This window comes from Urtica dioica, chromosome 8, assembly GCF_054948205.1.
Source record: "Urtica dioica subsp. dioica isolate 48M chromosome 8, U.dioica_male_clone48M_v1_H2, whole genome shotgun sequence".
In the NCBI taxonomy this organism is placed as follows: Eukaryota; Viridiplantae; Streptophyta; class Magnoliopsida; order Rosales; family Urticaceae; genus Urtica; species Urtica dioica.
In genome coordinates this window covers 30,221,656-30,236,841 of record NC_142763.1, presented here as the reverse complement: position 1 = coordinate 30,236,841, position 15,186 = coordinate 30,221,656, and the positions used below count along the sequence as shown (strand labels likewise).

Here is a 15,186-nt window from a genome sequence, read left to right as displayed (position 1 = left end):
TAGTTTGAAGTTGAGGAGACCTGGAAGTTGATTATCCGTGGCCGTCCGAAGTTGTACTTACTCTATCGTCTAGTGAAGTTTCTCTTTCCATTGAGAGTATCATCTATCCAGAAGTAGACACAGTTGACCGAACTGGATTACCATATCTTGTGTTCATTTACTTTCAGTTTATATTCGTTATATTCGTGTGCTAATCTGCTAAACTGATAAGGTGTTTCTTGTTAAAGCATCCGAAAAGATATCACCTAAACAATACATCTACTTTTTCAGGTAAGTACATATTAATTTCAATTTGATTCACTATTTTCTTTTTGTATGTTTGTCCAATGATGATGTTATATAAATCAAACTTATCTCCTCTTTCACACTTTCACCCCCGAAAGCATATTGAAATTATAAATGTTGTTAGATGATTGTTAAACTAGTGGTTAAACAACTTGTTGAACAACTAATTAGCTGAAAGCAATAAAGAACACACATAATGAATTGGTAACTCTGTTTGGTGATAAAACACCTGCTACTTAGGAAAACTGATACGTCCGATGGTGAAAAATAACCACTATCTCAATAATCAAAAGTACATGACTTAGATTTGACGACTCACTCTCAACCACCTCTCTTCTTTGACTTCTCCAATGGATGGAAATCTAAGCTGCTCTTAGATCATAGACTCCCTCTCTCTTTTACCAAACACTCTCCCGAAAATTTACACTAACACGTTAATGCAAAACACACACTCACAAACTTTGCACAAATAAAGCACAACAGTAGCAATTATTGAAGCGAGATGGTCTCAGATTGTTTGTGTGTGTGAATGAATATGTGTTTATATATCAGTTGAGCCTCTCCACTTAGTAACAATTGGTTTTAAGATGAAATTTAATATGGTATCAGAGCCTTGTATATTCACACAACTTGAATTTAGCCCGGCCTACGGGAAGCGTGAAGGGGATTGTTATACTCGGCCTGGTCACGCTATACTCGGCCTGGTCATGCTACGCGTGAGAGGGAGTGTTGAAGTGAGATAGTCCCATATTGGTTGTGTGTGTGAATGAACATGTGTTTATATATCAGTTGAGCCTCTACTTAGTACCAATTGGTTTTAAGATGAAATTCAACAACAATTACCTAGAACTTGTTGTCGATGAAGATCTCTTAGAATAGAGAGACAAGTTTTAGGTTAAGGTCGCGTGAATTGACCAAACACAAAATTGAATGATCGAAATAAATGCTAGGTGAGTTTTATTCAATCAGTTCTAATCTTCCGCGAATTTTGATAAGTCGGAGTATAACCAAATATCTGATCTTTATTCTAGTTCTATTCGCACGAGAGGAAAATAACTGAAGTAATCAAAGTCTTGAACAACTTTTTGCATCTTTAACTTGAACAACTGGTACAATTTATTTTGTCAAACTTGACCATGTCACATAGATCCAACACATATTTTAATTCTCGATTGTAAAAAAAAAAAAAAAACAAATCCTGATTAGTTGGAAATCCGGAAAAATCTCATTCTTGGTGGCCCCCCTTTTATAAATTTGTTCACTTTATTATCTTTGTTTCTTATTCGGGATTATCCCGGGGCTTGTTTGGAAGTTAGTTTGATTATGAAATAACTTTATATGTCTCGAGTTACCAGACCAGTAAAATCTCTAAATATTATTTCTCTTCTCTTCGTCAGCTAATTTAATTAATAAATCAGGAAGCCTTCAAAGATGCCTAGAGAATATAATCCCTACAAAAATCTATATCAAATCTCATAAAATTCTATCTATGCTGAAATGGAATACACAACCTTTATTTTAGTTATCAGAGAATAAACCATCTCCCAGTTTGTACGCACGTACATTATTATCTTTAACAGTCATAACTAAATTAATACAAGAAGGTATCATAATGTATTTAAATACAGGAAAAACAAGCTAGCTGTAAGCTAGAGCCACATGCTTGTAGAATATATTCTAATTAAAAAAAAGACATACTATATAAAATAATTATGTGTTTGTTTTAACTTTCAACTACGATATATGCATAATATATGTCTCAATATATTGGCAAGGTGGTTGTTTATCTACTAATTAGTTAGAGTAAAAACATTGGTCTAGGAATGAAAACAATTGCTGTTTATTGGTTGTTAGAATTTAACAATATATACCAGTAAAAATCCCACTCACATTTATAGTAGATATATCATATAGATACAATGAAAGATCGACCAGATGATTCTATTTAATTCCATTTATGAATACCCAATGGATATAAAAAAATACTAACACATACTCGTCGTTGTGTCATGTAGTATATCACTATCACTTTATAGATGTACTGATCTGGCTTCAGAAAGTAAGCGACGATGAATATATAAATATATATATATATATATATATATATATGTTACTGTATTACTAGTAATAGATAAGGAATTAGTTCACACGTTGATATATTGATAATTAGTTTCCTGATTTGGAATGGATTTGAAAAGGGAATATCCTGTCGAAATTCCTATCTTCCGTTTAAATACCAAAATCCCATGACTTAATCTTACCTAAAAGAAAGAAACGTGACGGCCTAATCCAGTATTACTCGGTCTAAACACTAATTTGCATGTTTAAAGCATATATATATATATATAGTCATAGATATATTCCCATGAAACAAACATTTGTTTTATTTACTTATGATAAGAAATAGTAGCCTAAAACTATGACTATTAGCAAATGATATTTATCCGTTGGACATGGCCGGAAGAGAAAATTAATAATGATATATATATGTATATATATATACATATATAAATATATAACGAGAACTAACTGATCAATTCGGTGTATATATTTATATATATATATATATATATATATATATATTATATAGTGCCATATCATAAAACTAATTGATAAGTAATGACTAGCTCAGATTTCCGTATGTTAAACTTTGTATTATAGATAGTCGAAAGTTGCTTTATGTATGTAGAAGTTGAACCTAGGGTTTCCACTTTCAAAAGTCAGATATCACTTTAGACTGATTAGAAATACTTATTGTTGTAAATGGATCCAAACCTCGTCTTCAACAATTAAGTGCGTTAATTATAAGATCTCATGCCCTGGATTAAACATTTTTTTAATCTTACTTGACACTTCCTTCCATGATCTAGTTAAAAAACCTGCCACGTAGGCAATAGCTAGTATCTGTAATAAGGATAACCCAAATCGCAAAGACCTTAAAATATTTATTTACCGTAAGATATTAATTATAAACATGTACATCAGATATTTGCTACATGAGAGAACTAGCTAGGCAGCCAGCATTAAAGGATTTATGGAGAAGAATATGTGATTACATATATTCCTAATGTTTTGGCATATTCCCATATACATGGTTGGAAAATAAATTTAGTACGATATTTTAAGTGAGAAAGTCAGCAAATTAAATATAATATCAAAGAAACCTCAAGTCAAGATGAGTGAATTAGTTAAAAAAAATGAAAAATAAAAGTAAATTAATATTCTAAATACTAGGTCTACTTCCTAAGAAAAATTTTGTGGGGGATAGCTTTATTTTTATATATGTAACGAGAAGAGAGAAGCGAGGTCAACTAGACCTCTAGTATTAAAATGGAACAAAATGACATATATAAAGTCAACCTGTTAAATAACATTTCCCCCCTATAATAAAACATTACTTGAAGTGAGGACATAAAACTTCAAACGTTTTACATTTCAGCTCCAATATCGGTCGCCGCATAGTATAACTCTTATTAATTCGGATAAGTAAATTGATATTAAGTCAACTTTTAAAATATTATTTATTTGGCTGACCTAGTTATGTTAGGCTGAAATAAATCCCATCCTATCATAAAACTATAGGGGAAAAATAGACGTTGATATATATATATATATATATGATATCAAAAGTGAAGCGAGATTCCATGCACCTAGGAAAGGTTAATATTATAACTTTTCTACAGATTATAAGAGCTGTCGTATTTATAAACTTCGTAAAGCCATTGATGGAGACTCGGAAACCCTCGACATATACAAGATATTTATGTACGACCGTCACTGTTATATGGGATCAAATAATAAAGAGAAAGGTCGTTTGATAAGTTTTTTTTTCCAATTTTTTACCAAAAATTTAATTTGGTGAAAAATATTACTAAATCACTTATACAAAAATAATTTTACCTTCAAAACTCACAGATGTCAATAATAGATATCAGTTGTTGATATCATATTGAAGGTAAAATTGAATTTCTACAAATGGTTTATTAAATTGATAAAAAACTAATCAAATGGTGATATTGAGGCAATTTCTCAATAATAAACTGAAAAATAAAATAATGGAACCTGTAAAGCAAAAGTACAAATTTCACTTATATACTTTTGGATAGATTACTCGTGTGTTACTAGCTTCTTTCTTCTCTATTTCCATTCACATTTACAATGATGTTACAAATTGATTCGAGTACGTATCATTTAAATTACTTTTGTATCAAGTGTTGCAATTTTAAAAAGAGGAAATGGCGGTAAAAGACTCAATATTTACGGGTTGTAATACTTAAGTATCAATTCTTTAAAAGTTACGGGAAAAATATCCTAGCAGGTCAAGAATTTGTTCCTCCGTAGTACCCGAGCCGTTAAATTGGATGAAATGATACGTGTCACCATCTCAAAATTAATTTTTTTTTTTAATTATTTTTAAATTAAAAAAAATTGCTATCTCTTTATTGATGGTGGGACTTTATCATACATATTAGAATAAAGCTGTAACAAAAACTATAATGTCTAATATATAAATATAAATTTAACATGTAATGACAGTACATAATAAGAATTTGAAGAATTAATAACAGTGATACGCAAGTAATGAAAAAAATAATATATATATTTTTTTACATAATATGCACTTAAATATACAACCCGTAAATATATCAGTCCACCCTCATGTAAAAAAGAAAACAATATCTTATTTTGTCATAACTTGCATGCCTTTCACTATCATTAATTCTTTAAAGTCTTAAATGTTATTATATTAGACGTGTTAAATATATATATATACATATATATATATATATATATATATATATATATATAATACGTTAATAGTTGTTGTTGCAGCTTTATTATAATATGTATGATATAGTCCCACCATAAATAAAGAGAGTTTAGTTTTTTTTTTTTTTTTTTTTAATTTAAACATAATTAAAATTATTATTTTTTTATTTATTTATTTTTTAAAAATTTTTTGAGAGGTGATACATATCATTTCATCAAATTTAACGGCTCATGCACTAACGGAGGAACAAATTCTTGATCTTAGGTATTTTTTCTGTAACTTTTAAAGAATAAGTACTTAAATGTTAAAGTTCCCGTAAACATTATGTCTTTTTGCCGCCATTTCCTCTTTTAAAAAATATGAATGATTTAATTTAGGATTTTTTGTTTTATTTTTTTTGTTCCGAGGGGATATTAAAAATTTATATAATAAGTGTTGATTAATTTATCTACTTGGCAACCTTCGAGTTTCTCTATTTTTATGTATGTGAGGAACTCTCCGTTGTAAAGATAAGAGAACTAATAGATGTTTATGAGGTCATCAATTACACTCATATATCCTCACTGAGTTTTGAGATGCAACCTCATAATATTTAATATGGCATTGGAGTCTAATAAAGTCCGAATAAATATCCAATTCAATTTTTAAAATTTGACGATAAATTATGAGTCAATCTTGATAATGATAGGACATGGTAAGAATTAGACGTTAAAAAGAGAAAAGAACCTAACAAGTGTTTATAATATTACGAGTTACTCTTCTCATTCTTAATGTGAATTTTGAGGAACATCTCAAAGATACTTAATTAACAATATATATGCATGTTTTATGAGAATAATATATAAATACTTGGTTGAGCATTAGCGATTATTGAAGTGTTATATTTATAATCACCATTGTAAAGACTGATATGTATGAATTATTAGAACACACTCTTAATTAATATTTTTCCTTGGAAATCCTTTAATTAAAAGATTTTTTTTGTTTTTGTTTTGGAAAGTAAGTGTTGATTAGTTATCTATTTAACAACATCTAAATTATAGACTTATTCTATAAAAATTTAGTTGAAAATTATTTATAACTGGCATATATTCATAGATATTACTCATGAGGTAAGATTAATTAGCTCTTACTTATGAGGCATGAGATCCTTACCTAAATCTTGATAAGTAAAAGCTTACTTATAGTTTTCATTTTTTTAGCATAGTCATGTGACTCATGTCTAAGAAAAGTTGTTTCTAGAATTATTTCTCACGTTGTCAATATATTTTGGGACGAAAGTTCGTGATATTGAGTGAATGAGAAACATCATCCTTCCTTTCCTATTCTCCTTTGATTTCTATGATTATAAAGACTTACAAAGATCACTATTAACCCCTTCGATATATATTTATTTTTTACTAAACACAAAGTTTAAAAATACCATAACCCAACCAAACTCATGATGTACACTTGGAAAGTTAGCATGCAACTCCAATTCTCTGCATACGAGCTTACAACTCAAGTTCACTAATATAATCCGAACATTATTCGTAGGTTATTAGCTAGCTAGTCCACTTGCTGATCCCTTAAAATTATTACTACGTGCATCTATACTATATTATATACGTGTCTCACGTGTGAAGATATACAAATTAGTATGTAAATTCGTGTATGATTGTTAGGGTATGATTTTGCTTTATTTAGCGTATAGTTAAACAACTAGAACTTTTTTGTTTTTATTTTGTTTTTTTTTACTATTATCTAATGTAACTGACTAAATAATTTCATATATATATATATATATATATATATGTATATATATATATGTGTGTGTGTGTTCATATTTGCTAACTCTAGTTTATTCTCTTGATGTATATATATATATATATATATATATATATATATATATATATATATATATATATATATAGAGACGTGCAAGCTGTCCCTAATTAAAAAAAACATGATTTATTTGTATTGCAAACTAAAGGAAATTTCCTGCGACCCTTCTCTAGTAAAATTAAATTCCGAAGCGTTAAAAGCGCCAGAATCTCTGCAGGAACTTTCATATATATATATATATTTATATTTTGCAAGATTTTTGGATGCTTTATATATTATCTGAAATCGCACAACATTTTAGACTAGGTCTATGGGAGCTTGATTTTTCAATTTGAATATGATTTTTTTATTTTCTTACAGTGTTGTGTTATTGTTGCAAAGAGCTGTATGGATGCATAGACATTTCTAGATACAAAACTACAAATTAAATTATGATCCTCGCAGCTGGTTTACACATTTACAATAATTCCAAGCTGACCTTGTTTTTAATTTTCAGGAATTATTTTTAAAAAATGGTTCGTGGAATTTATTGATCATGCAAGTTGGAACTTCCTATGCATATTTTGTGAGATCTTATTCTGAGGTGTATATTCAGTGTATCTCTAATGCGTGGTTAAAAATCTGACTAAATTCTCTTAATCTTTCTTGGGTACGTATGTTTATAATTTTTATTTTTATTTTTTATAGTTGAAGAAACTATTACAAATTTGTACTATATTAGTAGCTAACCACACTTCAACTCCCCAAATATTTGACATTTGTTGTAAGTAAGGAAAACAAATTAATTGTTAAAACCCACTTTCATGCAAAAAAAAAAAAAAATTTACACCCATGGTAATTTATTTAGCATTCATAATGTAACGAGAGACTTAATTTAATTCCTTGGAAAAGTGTTATAATATCCCTTTTTATAGTATTCTTTTCAAAACTAGGTCAAAATTGGGAAGAAATAAGAAAGGAAAGAAAGATGGTTAATTACTGTACTAGAAAATATGCTATCTGCAGGTTTTCCGTTATATATCCATCAAATAAATAGATAAATATCTGAGTAAGTTTTTTCCTCTGCTGACTTTATTGCTACTAAGGGTAAAAAAATCGAAAGACCCGTTCAAAATACTTTGGCATAATATCTGAAACTGAAAGATCCCAGTATCCAACGTTGGCAAAATTGACAAAGCAAACTAATTAAAGCAACTAAATACAATTATTAACGTAAAATCATTCCATGTATCAACTGGTACCATTATTATGAAGTTCTTTCAATAAAAATGAAGCGATAATAATGAGGAAACGACAAGCCTATTCAATCATACATGTATATATTATTAATATGGCTTGAAATGGTGGATTGAGTCAGTTGAACTTAGGTCACCCTGAACATGAACCTTTCGAATGCGTGATTAATTAGGTCTAAATACGCAATTAGGTCTACGAGTCACAATATAGTATATTTGATATTTAAGTTAAACTTCCAATATCAAATACTACCAGACTTACACTCTTTTTTCCATTCCGAAACTTAACTGAGGATATATATATATATATATATATATATATATATATATATATATATATATATACACACATGTGTGTGTGCGTGTGTGTGTGTATCATTCTCTTACAATTGTTTCTCAAGCAATTTCAAAAGCATTATTTGGTCTCAAAATGTAGGAGATTCTTTTCATTATAATTACGTCTGTGTACAAATAACCGATCAAAGTGATCAGTCTCGACCAATGTAACGAGCCCAAATTCATCGAACGGGTTGGTTTGGAAGTCCCTTAATTTAGAAGAGCAGGAATATATAAATATATTAATAATTTTAATAATAAAACCTGTACCGACCTCATTAATTTTATGTCTTTCTCATCTCTGCCATGTCTGTTTAGTCCACTGTTGTCGCAAACTTAAAACAAATATTAAAAACAAAAGAGAATGAATGAAGTATAAAACTAAAGTAGTTGAGTCACTTTCATGGTAGTTCTCTCTAACGCTTTGTTTCTTTGGTTTTATTATTTTATTCATACTATAGACAAAACTAGAAGAGAGCTCATTATATTTTGTTTATTCCATTTATAATGTGTCTTGAACTGGTTGTGTCTTAGTTGTACTCGCGCGTGTAATTGGATACATAAATTAATTTTCTTCTATCATTCCTAATGATTGGATTATATAAAGCATTGTTGTATAACCGGAAAAATAATTGAGTCAATGAATGATCTGTAACATGACACATTCTTTTTCCTTCACGGCTTTGCTATAAATACCCTTTGATGCCACTTTGTCACAAATCACCAACCATCATCAACACACAGTACTATCCCAATTATCTCACTTAAGTCCTCAAACAAAAAATTCCCCCCCTAAAAAAAATGGAAATTTTTGGAGCGATTTCGACTGGCAACCAATGGAGATCGTCCGATCTCAACGACATTTATAGCTCGCAGGAGATTGACTATCATCTGCCCTCTGATTGCTCTGTCCCACGATATGATATAAACCCTAATGTATCGAATTCAGGCTTGGAAATCCCATTTTCCATTTGGCCTAGCAATGACTCAACCATTGTCCATGACATGTCCTCTTTCGACGAAATCCAGACCTATCACCACTTTATCAATTCAACTAGTCCTCTGAGCTCGGACGAGCTTCTCAACAATTTTGGAGAAGGTGACAATAATCGTGACTGGATTAGTGTCAACCAATGGGAATCTTGTGCGATGGCCGTGGAGCCGGATCAATCGGCTTGTAAGTACTCCAAGAAAAGGCCTAGAAGTAATGATGATCAAGTGAGTGACAAAAAAAATTCATTTATTGGATTTTTTAATTTTGCATCATCAATTATTACACTTCTAAACAATGAGCCCTAATTTTCTAATATTCTAGTGTTTGAAGAACAAGAGGGGTGTGAAGGCAAGGAGGGTTAATGATTACACGGGCAGCGAAACCGAAGAAGATGTGACGGAAAGGCCGGTCAGCCCGACTACTCCGTTGACTGCTTTTGAGCACTCAAATGGATCTCAAGAAGAGCTCGGAGACGGGACTACATCGGGCTCGAGCCCAAAAGGAAAGAAAACACGGGCCTCAAGAGGGTCCGCTACCGATCCACAGAGCGTCTATGCTAGGGTAATAATTAAATTTGACACATTGTGTTGAAGTATTTATTAAGAAATGTTAATTAAAAAAAAAATTAATCAATTGATGCTAACTAGTATGCCTTTATTTTTAATTTGCAGAAGAGGAGAGAGAAAATCAATGAGAGACTGAAAGTGCTACAGAACCTAGTACCCAATGGAACAAAGGTTGGTGATTCATTGATGAGAAGCAGCCATATATAATAGGAGTTCTCATTTTAAATTCTGGACTAAACCCTAATTAATTGATTTTATTGGCATTTCAGGTTGACATTAGCACAATGCTAGAAGAAGCTGTCGATTATGTTAAGTTCTTGCAGCTTCAAATTAAGGTATAATACGGTCTATATGGAAGAAATATATATATAGTTTTTTTTTCTTTTTTCTCATTTTTATGAATAATTAATTTGGCCCAAGGGATAAACTTAGGAAATTAATAAATAAATGTAAAAAGTCAAAATGGCAGGTAAGGGATAAACCTTTTTACTATTGATGTCTTATTTACGTGTACAATTTTACCTCTTTTTTTTAACAAGTATAATGACCAATGATATTTTGTTTTGACTTTTCAGCTCTTGAGCGCTGACGATCTATGGATGTACGCACCAATCGCTTACAATGGAATGGACATTGGTGTTGATCGTTTGAGACTCACTGCTCAAGGGCTACTATAATAATTTCACCAAAACTACTAATAATGTCTATTAACATATATTCCCACACCTATAATAAAATTCCATAAACCTGTGCATTTTTTTTTACACGAGCAATAGATATCACGGTGATTCCTGGCTGATTCAGAGTTGACCTCGACCGTTGACTTTTTCATCATTCTAATCATCGACGTGCCACTGTATCATTCGGAGGCGTAGGCTTTAGAAATACATTAAATGTCTAATTTTTAACAGTTGCTTCAATAATCCTATAAATAGTGTTACTGTAATAGATGAAAAACAGGAAGTCATTTGATCATGATCATCAAATATGTAATGACATATGATTTTACTTTCTTCATGAAAGGAAATTTATCACAGTTTCTCCATCGGCAATTAATGTATATATACAATAATAATAATAATAATAATATTAAACTATAGTATTCCAAACCATTGAGAAATAGGAATACATTGTACATATAACATATCATTACTCCCTAATTATAATATAAAGTTCAAAACCACGTGATATTTGGCTAAGATGGATTACGCGCAAAGTACGAATTTATTTAATTAAAAATGATTATCCCGCATTCCCACTATATGAGATGCAACATTTATATATATATATATATATATATATATATATATATATATATATATATTTCCCTTCCTCTAAGAGATTGCTTCTTCCAGCTAAGAAAATATTAGTTAGCTAATTTAATTATGTTAGCAAAAGGCAGATTGGCAACTAACTTCCCTTATTATAAATAGAGACATGCTCCAGCTCTTGAATTTAAATTTGAGGAATTTAATATTTAAAATATTATTATAAATATCATTCAAGTTAAGTTGTATAATTTGATGAAAAGAATTCACTGAGTCATAAATATAAAAAACTGAGTTAATCTCACGAACTAAGCAACTTGAAACGTTGAATTTGTAATCTAGCCAATATTTTAAGCATATTAAAATTTAGTCCCATTTGACGACGTGATCTCATTAATCCGATAGCATTTTACATGATTATCCCTAGCATTTTTATACGTTAATTTTGGCAAATTTATAAATGACTATTTTATCAAAATAAACGAAACGTTGGCTATTTTCTTAAAATTAAATTTGAAATTGGCTAAATTACTATAGCGCCTTATAAAATTGTTGCGATTTTTACGCGCGTAAGTGCACGTGTCGCTCAAGTAATATAATGAATTAAGTACGAGTGTCGATCCCACGAGAAAAAAACTTAATTAACAAAAAAATCAACTAGCACGAATTGAACTAAAGAGTACATGGAAAGATGTCACAAATTATTGACAAGTTCTAACGCAAATAAATAGCAAAACACTCAAATAACAGTTGTAAGCAGAAAAAGAGGTTAATGACCAAAGTTTCACGGGTTTATTCAACGGTTTGGATACACGAATTTCAAGCACAATCAATAATCAACTCATTACTCTTTACTAATCATACTCACAAAATAATATTGCTAAATCTCTCTCGAGCATCTAACAACCTATGTCAAAATTAGGAAAATCTTCTCTCGATCTCAATCCCTAACAACAACATGCATTAATATAAAGATTATTCAAACGATTCTAAGGCAACCTAATTATCTCTAGCCTCGACATGCATCATAGTAATTCAAACCAAAACACTAACAACCTAATCTTTCTCAAGCATCAAGTTGAAGTATAAAATCATGAACAGGGTAGCTAATCTCGATCAAGCATTAAAACGGATTTGAATGAAGTAAAGCAGTAGAGAACGAAAATTAAACTTCAATATATTAAATCATATCCATCACCGAATCCTAAATCTGCTACGCCATAGTCATTAATGGAATTAGTTCATAGCGTAGCGAGAAAACAAAAAGAGAATGAGAAAATAGGAATAAGAAACCATAATTAAAAATTCAATTGTGAATTAAAATATGAGAGTTCAAGAGTAAAGGAGAAGAAGAAAACTGTAATTGGCGCGAATTGATGAAGAATGACTCTCCTCTTTTTCTCTATATCTCCCATACACTAAGTGAAAACAATAAAAAGTACAAAGATCCCTAAACAAGAGGTTATGAGGTGTTTTTATAGGCCTAGGTCGAAATCCTTGGGTTTCTCTTAATTTTCGGAGCAGACTGGGTAATTAAAAATGATCCAACGACTCAGATTGCACTCAAAATCCGTGTTTCCTCTTTTCGTCTTGGCGCACCTCGCGGCGCGCAGTGTGAAGGTCGCGGCGCGAGGTTGACATTTTCGGTACATCGCATTCCGCGCCCGACGCTCGGAGATTTTTGGCGCTTCAATTCATTTACCTCGCGGCGCGCGGTATGAGGGTCGCGGCACGATGTAGACAATTTCACAGCCTCGCGGAACACGCAAGACACTCAGAGATGACTTGGGATGAATCTCCAGACCTCGCGGCGCGCGATAGGCACGCCGCGGCGCGAGGTTTCCCTGTTTTCTTAACTTCTTCTTCGTTTTTGACTAGTTTTCGATCCCGAATGTCTCGATTTGTACAAATTTGCCCAGAGTATCATAGAAATTCCATCTTGACCTGAAAGCCTTCAAAACACACGAAAAACCTCAAAATTACTCAAGAACAAACTCGGATTTAGTCGAGGTGATAGGAGTTTTCTACGTACGACACACACCTATAAAAAATAAGAAAGTAATCATATCAAGCTAATTTTTAGACAAAATAAAATTTACTTGATTTAATTAAGAAATAGTCAAATTTTCAAATTTCTTAACTAGCCCAAACACGTATTTTTAGATTCACATTGATGTTCAAATTTACTTCCAATTTTGAATATCAATGTCGTATCCTCTCATTACATATTTTGTTATGCTTTCTCATATGCTACTAGCCAATCTGAATCTTGTTTATTTTTAGTTTTATACACTTATTAATCAAAATGGAGTCAAACTTATCTTTTTGAAAAAAATTGAGGCATAAATACTTAATATTTTCGACATTATATATTTATGTACTCATTTTTTTTCAGTGATCGTTACATTGTCTTTTCATTCAAATTTAATAGGTTGGTAGTAACAATGCAACTAAAATAAAATATTAGGTATTTATACCGTCGAAAAAGAAAAATGAGTATATAAATTAATATATACAACTGAAAATATTAGATATATTTGTACCGCCACTTCCTCCTTTAATTATGACTGAGTTCTGCCCAGCTGTTTCTATTTTATAATAAAGCTTGAAGAAAAACCAATATAAATGATGCAATTTCAATTTCAGCTTTAATAGCATTAAGTTAGAAATCCTAGTGAGAAATACAAATAGTCAAAGAAGTAGACCACCCCGCAATACAATATGCGACTTTATTCGCTCTTCGTTTAATTAATAAAATAGGTACATGTTTCATAGGAGCGAGGAATTTTTTTACAGTCCTCAATAACTTCTCTAAAAGTAGAACTCATGTTTAATTAATGAAATAGGTGTGGTACCTAAGATAGCCTAGTGGTAATTCCACACCACTTCCCGTGTGGAGGTCGTGGGTTCAATTCCCACTGCAGCGAAGCTGCCTTAAAAAAAAAAAATTAATGAAATAGGTACATGTTTTCTGATTCCAAGCAAACATGTTTCCAGCCTTTCTTAAAATTAGCGTATTCGTCATATAATCACTTAAAAAGGAAGAAATTTTTCCTCTCTCTTTATTATTATTTTTTTTTAATATCGATGGAGATTCTAATCTTTGGATACCTATCATGAAATTCATGCATTTTTTTTTTCATTTGCTAGTTTGAAAATTTTGAAATGAAGGTCTTTCTGTCCAGTTGCAGGTAGTCTTTCTTCGATCTTTTTGAATTAATTATTGTTTCAAAATTTAATGTTTGTTCATTCGAATTAGCTAAACAAATATTCGCTACGATTGCCTCCACCACTAGTCGTACACCACAAATGAAGCACTTCGAGATCGCCTCCACAATCTTTATTGGTGATCCTAAGCAACACAACCCACTCCATACTTCTCATCATCTGCAAATAAAGCACCATCAACATAAAAAATTTAGACTATTAGATCCTGGTCTCGACCACTTCTCATCAGTCTCTTAAGCAAGAAGACTGATCAAGGAGGGCCCTGCAAGTCTAGCAAAAAACCATTGTCCCAGATTTCTATATCTCATCGACAAGACATCTGATGTTATCACTCTTTATGATCCAAACCTTCTTGTTCATGGCCCTATATCGAACAACGAACCAATGTGTTTGTAGAATTATTAGGGCTGTTATGTTTATCTGTTAGTATTTATCTGTCATTTATTTATTTCCGATATTATCTAGTTTGTTAGGTTGTTTCAGAGTTTATTGGGTTGTTAGCTTAGTTGTTTCGTTTCCCTCAGTAATAGGAGAGTTTGGTATCTACGATGTGTATAAAACTGATCATATGATCTCATGAATAAACATATCGAGAATTATCAATCTCTGTTTACTCTTCTCTAAAGTCTTTATGGTATCAGAGCAGTATTAAATAAAAAAAAAAACTCGATCTCCATGA

The 15,186-nt window shown here is 31.0% G+C and overlaps 1 protein-coding gene across 1 annotated transcript; it reads left to right on the top strand.

The window, feature by feature from the left end:
• Positions 1 to 9,252: 9,252 nt before the first annotated feature.
• On the top strand, positions 9,253 to 10,688 carry LOC149389095 (transcription factor bHLH84-like). The gene is made up of 5 exons (XM_089622561.1): positions 9,253 to 9,669; positions 9,767 to 10,006; positions 10,117 to 10,182; positions 10,281 to 10,346; positions 10,587 to 10,688. Exons 1-5 carry the CDS (start codon positions 9,253 to 9,255, stop codon positions 10,686 to 10,688), a joined length of 891 nt encoding a protein of 296 aa, XP_089478687.1.
• The last annotated feature ends 4,498 nt before the right edge of the window (positions 10,689 to 15,186 follow it).

What these genes read in the sequence shown, in the direction of transcription:
- LOC149389095 (XM_089622561.1), top strand. Translation starts at nt 9,253, where the DNA reads ATGGAAATTTTTGGAGCGATTTCGACTGGCAACCAATGGAGATCGTCC. An exon ending in TAGTACCCAATGGAACAAAG is followed by an intron (nt 10,183 to 10,280) that starts GTTGGTGATTCA and finishes TTGGCATTTCAG; the next exon opens with GTTGACATTAGCACAATGCT. An exon ending in TCTTGCAGCTTCAAATTAAG is followed by an intron (nt 10,347 to 10,586) that starts GTATAATACGGT and finishes TTGACTTTTCAG; the next exon opens with CTCTTGAGCGCTGACGATCT.